Here is a 14,419-nt window from a genome sequence, read left to right as displayed (position 1 = left end):
CTGAGATACGGGCTTCGGAAGTGGGGTGTATGAATTTTTTAATATCTATGGATACGTAATTTTTATGAATCACAAAAGTTGAAGGGGTACTTGAAATCAAATATATCAATCAAAAACTGCATATCTGATTTGCAGAGCTCCGAACACGCGTGAAAAACAGGGCAAGTCGATTATTGCAAGCGTCGAAGAGTCTCGTTCTTCACGCGAAATCTGAATTTGCACCTTTTTCCAGTAAACCAGCGAGTTTATAGATGGAATCAATCATAGCTTCCGGCCTATATTTGAGAATCAATCGTGTAGTTTTTTTGAGTGATTTGCTTGATTTCCAGTCTCCTTATGACTTTCTAATTCATTCAAAAAAATCTGATCACTTTTCTTCTGAAGCCTGTATCTCGAAAACTACTGACTTTTGGGACTCGTGTGCATGAGATCTTTTGATCTGGAGGACCTCTACTATAACATAACATAACATAACATACTAAAAATCCAATCAATCGACCAGAAGCCAATTTCCATAAGGATTCTGCGGGGCCCTTTGAGGAAAAAATTAAACAGGTTCAAAAATGTGTCATTTAAAAAATATATATATATATATATATATATATATATATATATATATATATATATATTATATACGTCAACGTACAGAAACAATGTTCAATTTTGATATTTCCTAACTGTTGAATAGGGATACTGTTGTCGTTAGAACAAAATTATCTGAAGGATTATTACTACTGAACTATCAAGAGAATCTGCACTACACGAGTGTAACAATCAAAACAAAAATATGTTGGTTGCGTAAACGAAAGCAATAATCCCTCCGCAACGGATAAACACAATTATACTTGTCTTCGATCGTTAACAATGTTGAAGAAACTACAAACCTGAATACAACGATGTTGTTCCGTATAGTGGGTGTAATGAGATGCATGATAGGCGCGTCCGGGATTACGGATATACGCCACCCACGTTCATACATCATTTATACTTCCGTGAATATAATTTCACACCTAGTCATCGTGGTTATCAACTGTGTAACGCTCGCGGGAGTGTTCTTTTATTTTACTGTCAGTATACGCACATTGTTTGTGGGTAAATGTGAACGGCACATTCATGGCCTGCACAACGATACGTCTTATGCCTGACTTGCCTTGCGTACAGATCGTGAGTATGTTGGTACCTTATTATTTGAGTGTAGGCAGGATTTCTTCCGCAAAGTGACTAGGAATACATTTAGTTGGATGAATTCATCTGTCCAAACATGAACAAATCGACTGAGTCGGCTGCCACATTGCATCCGGCTCACAAACTCCGATTATAATAGGTACTAGAGAAATTCATCCGAAGAACTGCAAGGTTAGAGAAGTTCATACGCTGTGCTCAAACTGCTGTTACATATAAATTATACGAGGTTTACAAGGTATCCCAGGTCGATCTATCCGATTTGATCTCTTCTCTAACACCAAATTGCCCCTTGACAGGCATTATTTTGTAGGGTGGTTTCATCCCTTTAACGTGTTTAACGGCAGGTTGAAAACTAAGCGACACGCATTTTGTTTATCAACTATAACATATTAAAAAAGAAATCAAATCGGAGGGATCGACCTGTGATACGTTTCTTGTTAGAGCTGACAATAAGAGCTTCAGAGATGGGCAATGAAATTCTTGTCAGAATTATAAGCAACAAGAAAATTACGATCAAGGGTGTGAATGGGATGAATGACGGAAAAAATAAAAAAAATAGGAAACTCATTTCTTTGAATTTCTCTCCTGTTACATTGTATTATAAATACGTTCTGGATCGAGTTCACTATTTTAGTCCAGTCATTTTAATTTCTGACCTCACGGGACTTTTCCAGGTTACCGAAACCTCATCCAGGCCGCAAACAATTCGTACTGCCCAATTATTTAAAAGCCAATAAAAAACGACAATCGGCACGAAGTCATATTTAATTGGCTGACCAGAGAAGTCCGACCACCGCTGCTCCAGCCTTGCGCATGTTGTAAAAATTTGTTTGTTACCATACGAAAACTAACTTTCAACTAGCCCACTAACATTTCTCAAGGCGTCAAAAATAAAAGGCCACGCGGTAAATTTGCAATCTTCTCGGTACCGTTTCAATTTCTGTTCAATTATTTTCAAGGTGTATTACAGTTATTTGTTGTTCTGTTACTAATAATTCACGATTTCAAAATAACAATGTCATCATTTTGCCTGTACGAAGTAAGCCTCCTACCCTTACCGACGAAGCCAACTTACCCTTTTTCTTCCTATATTATCGTCAAGAAAATGTGTGGTTTTTTGTCACGTCCTAATATTCCCACATTTCCTGCGTTTCACGGGCCAAAAAGTGTACAGTTCAGATACGTTGCAAAATTCGGAAAAGAACGAGGAGTAAAATGAGCCGTCGTGAGACTGTTTTCATGCAATATTGAGGTTGCTAGAGAAGAACGCAGGCTCCACTGACCGCAAGCGCCACTTCGTGCTGCGGCGACCACACCAACCAAGAAACGCTCGGCCGTGGTCCCAGCTGATTGTGAGAGCACATTTCAATTACGAAATTATTGTAACTCCTATTCCTCGACTAACGACCTCAAAATTGCATGAAAACAATCTCACGATAGCTCGTTTTGCTCCTTATTCTTTCCGAAACGGCGGAAAGTATCTTAACTTACTATGCAGTTTTTGGCCCCGGAAATGCGGGACATGTGGGATTAGTAACACGTGTCAAAACTCCAAACATTTTATTGACGATTTTCGGGATATGAATAACTTTTCTGAATTCCGCTACGCGTAATGCACCGACAAAATTTACACCCTTTCAGTTCGTTTGTTTTTTTTATTATAATATAAGAAGAAAAAGGAGAAGTTTGCTCGGTCGATGGAGGTAGGAGTACTACGTACCCTTGAGTTGAAGTTCGGAACGTTCGCAAGTGTCATTTGATGTGAGACTTACAACCGCACAAGACAACTCAAAAGGGTCACGATGCTCGCAGTCGCATGAAATTCTCCACTTTCACTGCTTCTCGAGTACGTCGACGAACTGGCTTTTTCCGCGGTATATGATATTACAAAAAACGTCGCGTACGTCACGTCGGTTAAATAAAAATAATTCAATGACCAACTCGGTTCTCCGCATTGTTATTTAAGCATATGGTTTTCTGTCGGGCTGATCTGCGTGAGTGGCACGTGGGGTGTGTAGAAAACACGTGACAGATGTGAGGGTATCCCCCGTAAGCAACCATCGACATCCAATGCAAGCAAGTTCGTTGCATTGAACTACCGGCTCGTGGAACGCATCGTTGGTATGAACAAGTATACAAACACAACAATATGAACAATGCATGTGCCTCACTTACTGGCCATCCACGTATACGTGTTGCATCCCCGCAGGTACGCACACATATATGCGCACTTAGGTATGTACCTACGCAAAACCATATGTGCACAAGGTGACTCATTCCAACAATCTATAGAGTGGATTGCCACCGTGGAACGTAAAAATGTATTGATCGGTGTTATGTCGAGAAGAGAGACGTATGGGTTGAATACTGTTGCGGTGATTGGCATTCTTCAAATAGGATTGTAAGAGAAATTCGATCTCGCTGCAGTGATGCAATTATGAAAAGTTAACACTAGATATCGATTGATAACAACAAAAAATATTACACCATGTGAGTAATACTGACAGGTATTATATGTAGGCATTTTTCAAATCTAACGTAGAGTCCAACGACTGTTGGGTAGTATAGAATTCCACATAGTTTGGTATCAATTTCCACACCATAAGGTGTTGACCAACTTCCAAGGGTCTCTTGACAATATTATCAAAGGGTGTTAAACGAAAGGTTGAATATTGGACCAAAAAGCGAGTTTGACAAAAGCAGATATTTTCTTTTTTTAACGCCTATAGTTCAACAACATTATGTCTATTTGTTTCAACTTTATAGAAGCTTTGGTTATGTTTAGAAAGAACTCCACGGATGGATTTGAGAGAAACTGCATGGTTACTCAAGTGATAGGTAGTTCTATTAAGATGCAATCCTTGTCAAAATACCAGCACTTTTAGTAGAATGGATCATATAACCATTAATCCAAATCAAGATACAAATTTGGAGGCGGCAAGTATAGTAGTTTTGGTTGCATCGACGTTGATTCATGCCTGCGAATTGTACATCGTATTTTTTTTTTTAATCGAGGTGAGACTGTTTTTCAGACATATAAGTAAAGCGTGTGTCTATAAAATCGTTAGTCTTGAAAGACGGAAGGAAGTTAAGAAATGAAAAGCAAATGTAAAAAAATCATCCTTGTTTTTGTGAAAAATATTTTTTCACAGAAATTTTCGTTCTGATCCTACTAACGTATAGTACGCGCCAAGAGATCGTTCGCCTTTTATAATTCACTAACGTATAATATGCATACGAAGAGCCATAATCCTGTAAAAATATCCGATCGGCATCCGTCGGGCAGTTTGCTCAAAATTGGTTCAAAGTTCTCTCATACCGAAACCCTAATTCATGCTCAATATTAGGTCTACAAATGTAACTCAAATAACCAAGAAGAGAGTGATTTCTTAATTTTAATTTTCACCTTTTTCTCCAAATGACAGAATTTGATGGAAAGTGACATCACATTTAGAGCTCAAAGCTAGAAAAAAAATTGTATAACCGAGCCACATCATTTTACGGAACTATTCGGATATACGGCACCTTACACTCGCTCTACAGTCTTCGGAAGTAAGTGTTGGAAGAATATTATTGTTTAATGTTTGTGTGTTACAATTCGATGGAAAAAATGTTGATCATTTTTCATATGTCAGTTTCCCATCGAGGTACAAGCGCCAAACTTTTTTTTAGGAAACGTCTGACGTAGAAAAACTGATTTCTTTTGTTTCGATCGATTTTCTTTGGCGCAACACAGCGGACCAAATGGAAAAAAAGTATTTTTCATGTTTCATCGTTTAGATTATATGCTTATAACTAATTCTCGGATTCGATCACTCTCTAAGACAATATAACTGACAAAGCTTGATCTAATATAAGACGCGATATTCCTTTTCTGCGAAAGTGAGACTATTTCTGGAAACTTGCGTGTGAAAACACCGTGAAAATTGCTGTGGTGCACAATACGTATAAAATAGAAGTTGCAAAACCGTACTAGAAAATTATTCGTAATGAATACATTTTCTTTCATTTACTTTCTTCCAAGAGAGTACATTAGAAAATATATCACTCGCCGTCTCTTACATGTCTCTTGTTGATACGTGCGGCGTCTTTTTGGCAAAACCAAATGACGCACCATACAATCTACTTCGTCTATTCTGAATGCAGATCCATTTGACGGTAAACCTGCGCGTAGAAGAAACATTTTTTTTTTAGGCGTTTTTTCTTACGTTGCGACATCTATGTCTCAAAGCAGTCCAAGAAAGAAATCTCGTAGGAGTATACGAAACACGCATTTGCGTGTCAGTTTTTCAATATGTCCGTCATGACCACGGTAATAAAACGTATTTTCGTACATTGCGATATGAAATATCACTATCGATCGTAATTTTCAGAGTATAAATCCTAGAAGTATTAATATGAAAAAATGAATTCCAATTCATTCGATTAACCTACTAGTCTCTTTTTCTGGATATCGAAATGTTCGTATGTCTTTTTTTTTCTGTAATATTAATCAATTTTCAGTATATCAAAATTCTTGAAATTTTTGTTAAGATCAATAATTGTTATCATTCCGATAGATGTTCCAAAAGCTTGCACCAGATTATCTTGTTTTGATACGTCGTTATTCAGAAGGCTTCATTTTGCTATCGATTATCTCTGAGTAGATGTGCTAATCCGAGACTGTTGAAAACACGTGAAACGATACATCAGGAAAAAAATTATTTTCAATTAGTATCACTATGTAGCACCAAAGAAAATTGATTGCAAAAAATTAAAGTCATTTTTCCGTATCAGACGTTTTCTGACAAAAAAAAAAAATTGGTGACTACACTTAGATGACATGCTATGGAAGCAAGCATTTGAAAAATGACAAATAAAAATTCGTTTAGACTGTTGGCATACAAAAATTGAAAAAAAGTGTTGTCTGTTCAGTTTCAAGCTCTTGATGTAACATACTTTTTCAATGGATTTCGATCACTCAGCGGTTTATGTAAGGTTTAGGGTATAAAGTCCAGTTGTGAAAACCGATTTGCGGACATTTTCGTTAAAAACACATCTTTCGTCACGCCTTATCACGCAATATGACAAGTTTAGGAGTTGTAGGTACATGTGAATTTGATGAAAATTTTCAATAGAAATTATGTTTTGATCAGTCACATTTTCGAAAAACTAATTCCACTATTAAGGAGGATTTGATAGCTGGTAAATTTTTAGGTCGTACCTGTCTTCCCCTGAGTGCGCAGAGCCACCATCCCTCCAAGCCAGAAGTATTCTGTTCGAGAACTGTCAAGACGTCTCCCTTCCGAAAAGCCAATTCGTCAGGTGCCTCTGCAATGTTGTCGTAGAGGGCTCGAGCCTTGACACATTTTGGCTGGAAAAGATGAGGAAAAATGAGATTAGACGAAGTAACTGATCGACCGAAGTCGACGATTGGTCGATTTACTTGAATTTGTGGAAGATTGGTTTCTATTTTCAAAAACAGATCAATCTTCACTTTACTTTTCACAAGCAATTGAATATCGCGTTGATTCCATAGCATAAGAACTGAACTATCCGTCCGCGTCGTTTAAACGAAATTATTGATTCTTTTCAAGATATCTCCAGAACTATTCAAGCCAGCTGGATTAAATTCATGTTGGAATCCACCGACGTCTACTGGCTACTGATCGACCCAAATCTCGACCGGTACAAATCGAGAGTATCTGTAGGTATACACGGGGAAATGAATTCTGAGACGGCCAACTTTTGTAACACGTCAGTCGCGTTGGCAATGCAGAATTAGCGCGCAGCACCATAGAAACAAGCTCAATCTTTGTAAACATAACATAACATAACCCATTTGAACATTGAGCCTGTGGCGCTGCACGCTAATTCTGCATTGCCGATACAACCGACTTGTCGAAAAAGTTAGCTGGCTCAGAATTCATTTCCCCGTGTGTACGTGGCGAAAAATTGTAATTCGCGTCGTCAAAGGCTTCGAGACTCCTTCAGAATTGAATATATTTACTTAACGGATATTCTAAATGTTATATCATACATTTCAATGCTGGAACTGTAACACACATGAGTGTTGTTCAATTTCCATTGGAAATCTGCTCAAATTAGCATCAACAGTTTCGTAGATATACTTCGGGCCAAAAGTTTGGGTACACCAGTCGAAATTTCTTGCCACACTAAAAGTTGGATATCGGAATTGAAAATAAAGATAATGAAATTTACCAAGTGGGGTTTTAAAAAGGGCAAATTTACCTTCAGTTTGCGTTTTTAGAAAATTCTCTACGATTTTTTTTCAACCCCGATACGTACTTTTGAACATGGCCATTTTTCGCCTATTTTTTAGCCGTCCAATACCCCACAGCTTATCAAAAAATTTTCCCTCGGGTATTTCGACGGTCAACTTAAATAGGATATCAAAACCTACATTTTCGTCTTTTACAAAGTTTCGTACGATTTTATTTGATTTGGTTATCTTCATTTTTGAGTCCGCTGTTTAACTTTTAACGCGGCAAGAAATTTCGACTGGTGTAATCAAACTTTCGGCTGGCAGTGTATTTCACAAAAGATACACTACATATCAGTGTAGCTTGTTAAGGAAACCGCAAATTCACAGAAACAGAAATTAAACTGCACCGAGCCAAGACAAATAACACATTCCAGGCCGAATACTTTAAATCCAAACATCTTCGACTGGACCAGTAATTTCACTCGATGGTTAGGTTTTCCAAATCCCACCATCTTTTCCTATTCGTAACGCATCATGCACATAGTGAGAACTACGTCTGCATACAACACACGTGCCTACGATTGTAACGACAAATGGTTTCTCAACGTTAAGCCGGCAGTAAAACACAACAGCATGACGTCATTGTCAAATGTTGACCTGTTAAGCTATCGCTCACTCGTTCCCTATTGGCTGGATGTAAATCAATTATTATTGTCATACGCAATTGAAAAACGCGCTGTGAGTTCAACGGGTTCAAATCCTCACGTGCAGTGTCAATAAAAATCGCCTCATGCCGAGCGTATATTCAGCTTGGACGAGTGACGTCTTTTATTTGCTTTCCGCTTGTCTCCCTTCAATTTCTTATTTCACAAATATTAACACGAGAGCGGAAAGAACAAAAGAGAAAGAACACCCAGAGAAATTAAGTATACTCGTAGATAGTGTTGTAATAGTCAAATAGTGCTTCTCGCTAGGCACGAGTGAGAAAATATAACCTTCTCTGGTTGACCTCGTAATTCACATAAATGTAAAATGACCTTTCGAGTCTATTTATGGCTCACGGGATTCTCACTGTACACGTTTTACTCTGTGATGCGATGCTGGAACAATATGTGCGTACGTGTGTGGGTTCGTATGGCTACGAATGCGAATGCACTAAAACAGACAAGTGTCTACAATGTTTGTCCGTCACGCATGATGTATTATGACGACGTTTATGACGTATATAATTACAATATACTCGTACATATATGCATATATATTTTTATGTACATGTATAATACGATTATGTATACCCAATGTAACTGATGTGTGCACCCGGTGGGGCCCAACTTTTAGGGCTTAATTTTCTTCTCAATCGAATCAATATGCAATTATAACGTCTTCCTTGTAGCTGCACCCGAGGCTGCAACCTCGTTTCAAGTACATATGTACGCTTGGGGACAATGAATCTGAGACGGCTAATTTTTTACGCAAGACAATTATGTTGGCAACACACAGACACCTACAGCGCCATAGTCGGCCGAGCGCGAAACTAACTCAATCTCAATAAACATAACATAACCCATGACCGTCAAATCTAACCTTAGAATACCGCGGGGATAATGACTTGTTGGATGGACACGTATTTTAAGGTTAGATTCGACGGTCATGGATTACATTATGTTTATTGATTGATAGAGTTTGTTTCGCGCTCGGCCGACAATGGCGCTGTAGGTTTCTTTCTGTTGCCAACATAACTGTCTAGTGTAAAAAATGAGCCGTCTCAGATTCATTTTCCCCAAGTGTACATCTTCTGCGTTATTATCTTTGTTTTCATGATAGCCGCTCACTCATTGTCTGCGGCAGATACTCTTTCCCATCGTGAATAAGTCTTTAAGGCGCCGCTTAACTGGCTTCTCATGTGTGTGTGTGTGTGTAAAAAATTTGAAATTATGAAATGAATATAACAATGAAAGAAAAAAAAAATTTCAAAAAAAAGTCATTGAGATGTGAGACTAACCCCTCAAATGAACACTGGTGTGTCTTCGCAGTTTATGTCATTGTGCCGTAATTAGCGCGCAGCAAGCTGAAATGTTCCAATTACAATTAATTTCCAACGCAACTGGCTAGAGAGAAAAATTAGCTGTCGCAGAATTAATTTACGTATGTATATCTGAAGCAAAACCCAATGAAAATCATAGAATTTATCGAATTGCCGAGTCTGGACTGGACAGAAATGGCAGTGAATCCTAACATTGAAACTGGAGTACCGTCTGCATGCAGCGTGTTTAATACTGCATATGCAAACCGGCGCTGATGCCACAGCCTGTATCGGCTGTGAGAAAGGTGAAGGGGCAGAAAAAGAGCCCGTTCTCTGTTGATGATCGGTCGGAGTAACGCGGATGAATCTTGAGGCCAAATGAACCAACGGTAACTCATGACTGCAGCGCGTTCTGAGTTCTGGTACTTTTAGTACTTGGAACGAGACTCCAGATGCAATATTCATCTCTGCCGATGCACGTGCACTCGATTAGATGATCTTTGTATCGAACTAAGATGTGCGAACTAGCAACACTGATCAATTTGGATCAATCAGATAATTCCAGTGTCATTCTGTAGAATGCCTCGTCAAATTTCGAACGGTACGGTAAAATTGTTCAGAGTAACACGTTTGTTAGTGTGAAACAGATAATTCCAGAAACAATAACAGGTTGCCGGCTTTTCGATAACTGACATTGCACTGAATCGGAATTGAAACTTCAGTTAATAGACGTTCCTATCATTTACTGTATGATGTTGTTGTTCGTTGACTGGGATCGTCGTCTTGTTTAAACACTCGCCCAAGCACATCACCATCCCTTTATGTTGAATTAAACTTCAAGTGAATCGTAAAAAAGTGTACTTATAAAATAATACCACTATTGGTGAAATGGCGATCATAGGATCTAATGTTTGAGATTCATTCTGAAATAGCAGGTTTTTCTTTTTCCGATTTCATTCGAGCGTATTTTCAATCGACAAATTTAAAAGTATTACATAAATTTCACCTATATGTAATATTTTTTTTTTCTATCGCTTTCTAATACTTTGCTTTACTTTCCAAATATGAATTTTGCGTTTTTTCTACGGTACTTTGCTGCCCCTTGAAGCTGATCATACACCTCGCATTTTGACTTGCGTAACCAGATGTACAGGCCGTTATTTATAATACGACTTGTTTCTCTATATTTCAGTTTTTCTTCGGTTCGTTTCTTCGCAACTTGCCACAAGAATCGCTATGAAATGATGAAAACAGACAACAGTCTCAATCAATTGGACCTGCTTACATCCTTTTATGTAAATTTGATATCGTCAAGTTTAGAGCCATTCATTTAATAACACAGTCACACGTATGCGAAGCGAACTTCGCATTGATTAGCTATACACAGCTATAGCGCATGTAGAACATATAAGTACGAGGAACAGATAATACCGATGGAGAAAGCAGGAGAAAAAGGTAAAGAAAAGAAATTAAAAATAATAACCGCATGGCGCCGCATCTATCATCAAACGTCACTCCTCGAGTACCAGACTCTCGGTCTTGGAACTGGACTAACTGGTGAACGGATGTCTATAAATAGGAACTACGAAAGAAATCACACGCGAATGTCTTGAAATTAACACAAGAAAATTAGAAAAAGGAAAGAGATTGGGAGAGCATACATTATGTAAATTTAAAAGAGGTGAGAATAATTATAGATATTCAATACAAAGAAGATAAGAGAGCCCGCGGAAAAGAGAGATGCCTTTATTACTACTCATTAAATGTTGAGTAAGGCACGGAGAGGCCGAAGATATACAACAACAATATTATTCACTGGTACTGAAAGCAGGAAATACAATTGGATGCAGAAGAAAGGAAAGCAAAGTATGGATATGAAGTTGTAGAGAGAAGAAGAATCAGTCGGTGATAGTGAAAATATTAATAATTAAATGAAAATGCATCGAATACATTTTTTTTAAGTATTGGTATATTCAGTCATTTCAACCTAGAGAGAAAAGAGTGATATTGTAAGAAGACAAGAAGATTGAAAGTTAATCTCAAGTTTCGTGTCTAGTTAGAACAGGTCTGAATTGAAAATGTTCGGTACGTGGCTGCATTTTTGTCTGTAGGGGTTTTCGTTTCCCTCAGAAACTCAGATCTGAAGTCATTATTGAGCGGCATAGTCCATGTTTCGAGAAAATAGCAAAATTTGACGGGCTTCGCGTTTTCATCAAAAACTGCTATCGACCGATGAACATGACTTGACCATCGTGTAGAGTGAAAAATTTTACATCAAATTATGTCCTCATAAGTCGGAAATGGAGTCGGATTAACAAATTAATGAAAAAAAAAAAATTCTACTTATTGACGGCATCTGGGGAATTTTTGTGAAATAAATGCGGTCACAAGAAATAATCTTCGGTGCGAGTTATAACGAGCCAAGTGCGCATTTTACTAACTATTTTTGTATTTTGAACAGTTAATGGTTAATCACCGTAGAGCCCGCAACAAATTTTTGGTTTAACTTGAAGTTTTCAATATTTCTTGGAATCAATTGTAAGTCAACTTCTCTTCACTTTATACAACTTTCTTTTTTTGGTTTTAAATCTTATTCGTACCACGTCTTTTAATTAATTTGAGTGTAAAAAATCAATTCGGTGTAGATTCAACAAATCGTTTCGTTGTCTGGAGTTTTGGAAATTCGGTTCCTCTCGGTGGTAACTTATTCATGTTTTAATGAGTATTATTACTCACGTTTGCAATCAGTTACTTCTTATATGACATGATCAAAGCGAATAAAAACAGCTCAATTTTGGTGCCAAATTGTTATAACAGCTGAAAATCGCTTATGCCTCAAGTACTTTACCTAAACAACGTGCATCACTAGGTCTGTATCATACTGTATCCTTTATAAAAATATGAGAATAGCATTACAGCAGAATCTCGATTATCCGAACCATCACTTGATTTATCCGAACGTCGGCTCAAGAACTACATTTTTAGTGAAAAATATACATCGTTGCTCGCTGAACAATATGGATCAGACGTTCGTCAATCGACAAAAGACGACTAGATAAAACGAAAGTAATAAAATAAGCGTCCGGTTTTTGAAAGAGGTTCAACACGTATTCAGATGATTAATACGGACTGTTTATCGATTTAAATTTGTGTTGTACATCATTACACCTCAAGATAAAAATTCCATTTCGGATATCCGAACTTTTGATGATCTAAACTAGGCTCGGTTCCAACTAATTCGTATAATGGAGGCTCTACTGTTGTTTGAACAAAGATAAAACGCGTATTGCCATATTTAGCGGGGGCAAATAAGTGAACGAAGTATCCATGGCTTCAACAAATCCCTACCAAGCTCTCGATCACCGTAACGCAGACGATAGCTGGTAACGCAATCTTTTCTTTTTCACAAAGTTGAATCGCACCATGTGAATAATTGCCAGTACCGCTATCCAACAGCGGTATACTAGGCACAATCATCAAGCTACCATCATCGAGGATATCTACCAAGGGAAAAACGTACAAGACACAACTGAGGGGAGAAATCGCCTCAAGCGAATGGCAAGAATTGCAGTATTCAGACGCTTCGTGCTCCGCGCTATGTTTGAATGAACGCGATGACCGGTTATGCACGCATGACGCGTACGCGTGCAAGTGTGTTATCCTTATACGACAGATGAAAATAGCCGATGCACACGCACCATGCGCGTGGGCTCATTAATGCGATATTATGGGCGCGTAAACTCCAGCTCCTGGTTCAACCGCCCGCTGATCATCGGACATACTCGTGTTGTATACGTTGGTTCAAATTCAACCGCACACAGCGTGTGAGGTTATGGTAGTCCAGTCGAGATAGACATAAAAATAGCCTTAAATGGAAATAATTAGGGGGAGCGATTTTTTTTTTTTTTTAAATTTGGGGGGGAGGTGGTTGGAAGTCTAAATCTCGATTTTCGGGAAAATCCCGGCATTGCGTTCGCCGCCATCTTGATTTAAAGTTCGATTTTTTCGTTTTTCTGAAATAACTCGTTAATTTACAACCTTAGAGCAAAAATGGTAGAATCCAAAGTTGTTGGAAATTTAATTTCCCACAAGTTTGGTCGTTATCATTTTTACGCTAGGATCAATATTTGCATTTGATGAGAGGAATTAACGACAACAGACTCAGGGCGGCTAGGTGGTCTAGTGGAGTAAGGCTCCGGTCAAGCATCTCTAGATACCAGGTTCGATTCCTGGCTCCGTCGTTAATTTTTGGAAATCACCAGTTTTTCAAATTTGTATCTCCAACAATGAATTTTCTCGTAACTAATGATACTGCACATCCGCATATCATTTATTAGACGGCTTTGACCGTCTTGCGTGGCTTCCCATCGGAAGCGTAAGATTCCAACATGTAAACATTCATCTACATACATTCTCACATCGGGTGCTCAAGAGACGAAAACTTTCTATTCAATCATAAATGATATTCGATATTCCATTCAAGTAGCCAATATCGCTGCTGCTTCGGTGTTTGCGTGTGGACTTTGCAGAGAATTTCAAAGCACAGCCAAGTTCTATGATACGCTTATACCTCACCAGTAATTCATTCCTTTTAACCCTTTAATTTGCGTTTTTCTTTGCAACTTTTCATTTATAAAACTATTTAATTGGCAACAACTGCCAAGTTCTTTCCTTTCACGTGGTTCTGAGTCTAAAAAACCTATAAAATTTACTTATTTATTTATTTATTGCAAAAATAGCACATGTAAACAAATTGTCGAGATTCGTACTTTTCCAAGAAAAAAAAATCGTCTTCTGCTAATCTGCCATGAAAATTCTAATGCCAATCTTAACACAAACTTAATACACACCGAAAAAATTTTCTTGTTGTTTTATTTGCCCGCTATGTTGGATTCACCATTGAAAATTTTCGAATTTCGAGTTCAGATTCGTAATCAGCGACCCCAAAAGCCCATCTATGCAAAATTTCGCATGTAAGGAAAAATGTATGCACGAAAGGTTTAAAT

The 14,419-nt window shown here is 38.0% G+C and overlaps 1 protein-coding gene across 2 annotated transcripts in view; it reads right to left on the bottom strand.

The window, feature by feature from the left end:
• LOC124297189 (breast cancer anti-estrogen resistance protein 1) overlaps nucleotides 1–14,419 on the bottom strand; it is a 127,413-nt gene that overhangs the window by 63,038 nt on the left and 49,956 nt on the right. For both annotated transcript variants that reach the window (XM_046747936.1, XM_046747935.1), the window contains exon 2: nucleotides 6,389–6,538. In XM_046747936.1, coding sequence (XP_046603892.1) covers nucleotides 6,389–6,538 — 150 coding nt within the window. The remainder of the gene's footprint in view (nucleotides 1–6,388; nucleotides 6,539–14,419) is intronic.

The sequence above is a fragment of the Neodiprion virginianus genome, chromosome 2, assembly GCF_021901495.1.
Source record: "Neodiprion virginianus isolate iyNeoVirg1 chromosome 2, iyNeoVirg1.1, whole genome shotgun sequence".
NCBI classification, from domain to species: Eukaryota; Metazoa; Arthropoda; class Insecta; order Hymenoptera; family Diprionidae; genus Neodiprion; species Neodiprion virginianus.
Note: the sequence above shows the minus strand (reverse complement) of the source record. Positions and strands in the feature narration are given on the sequence as shown.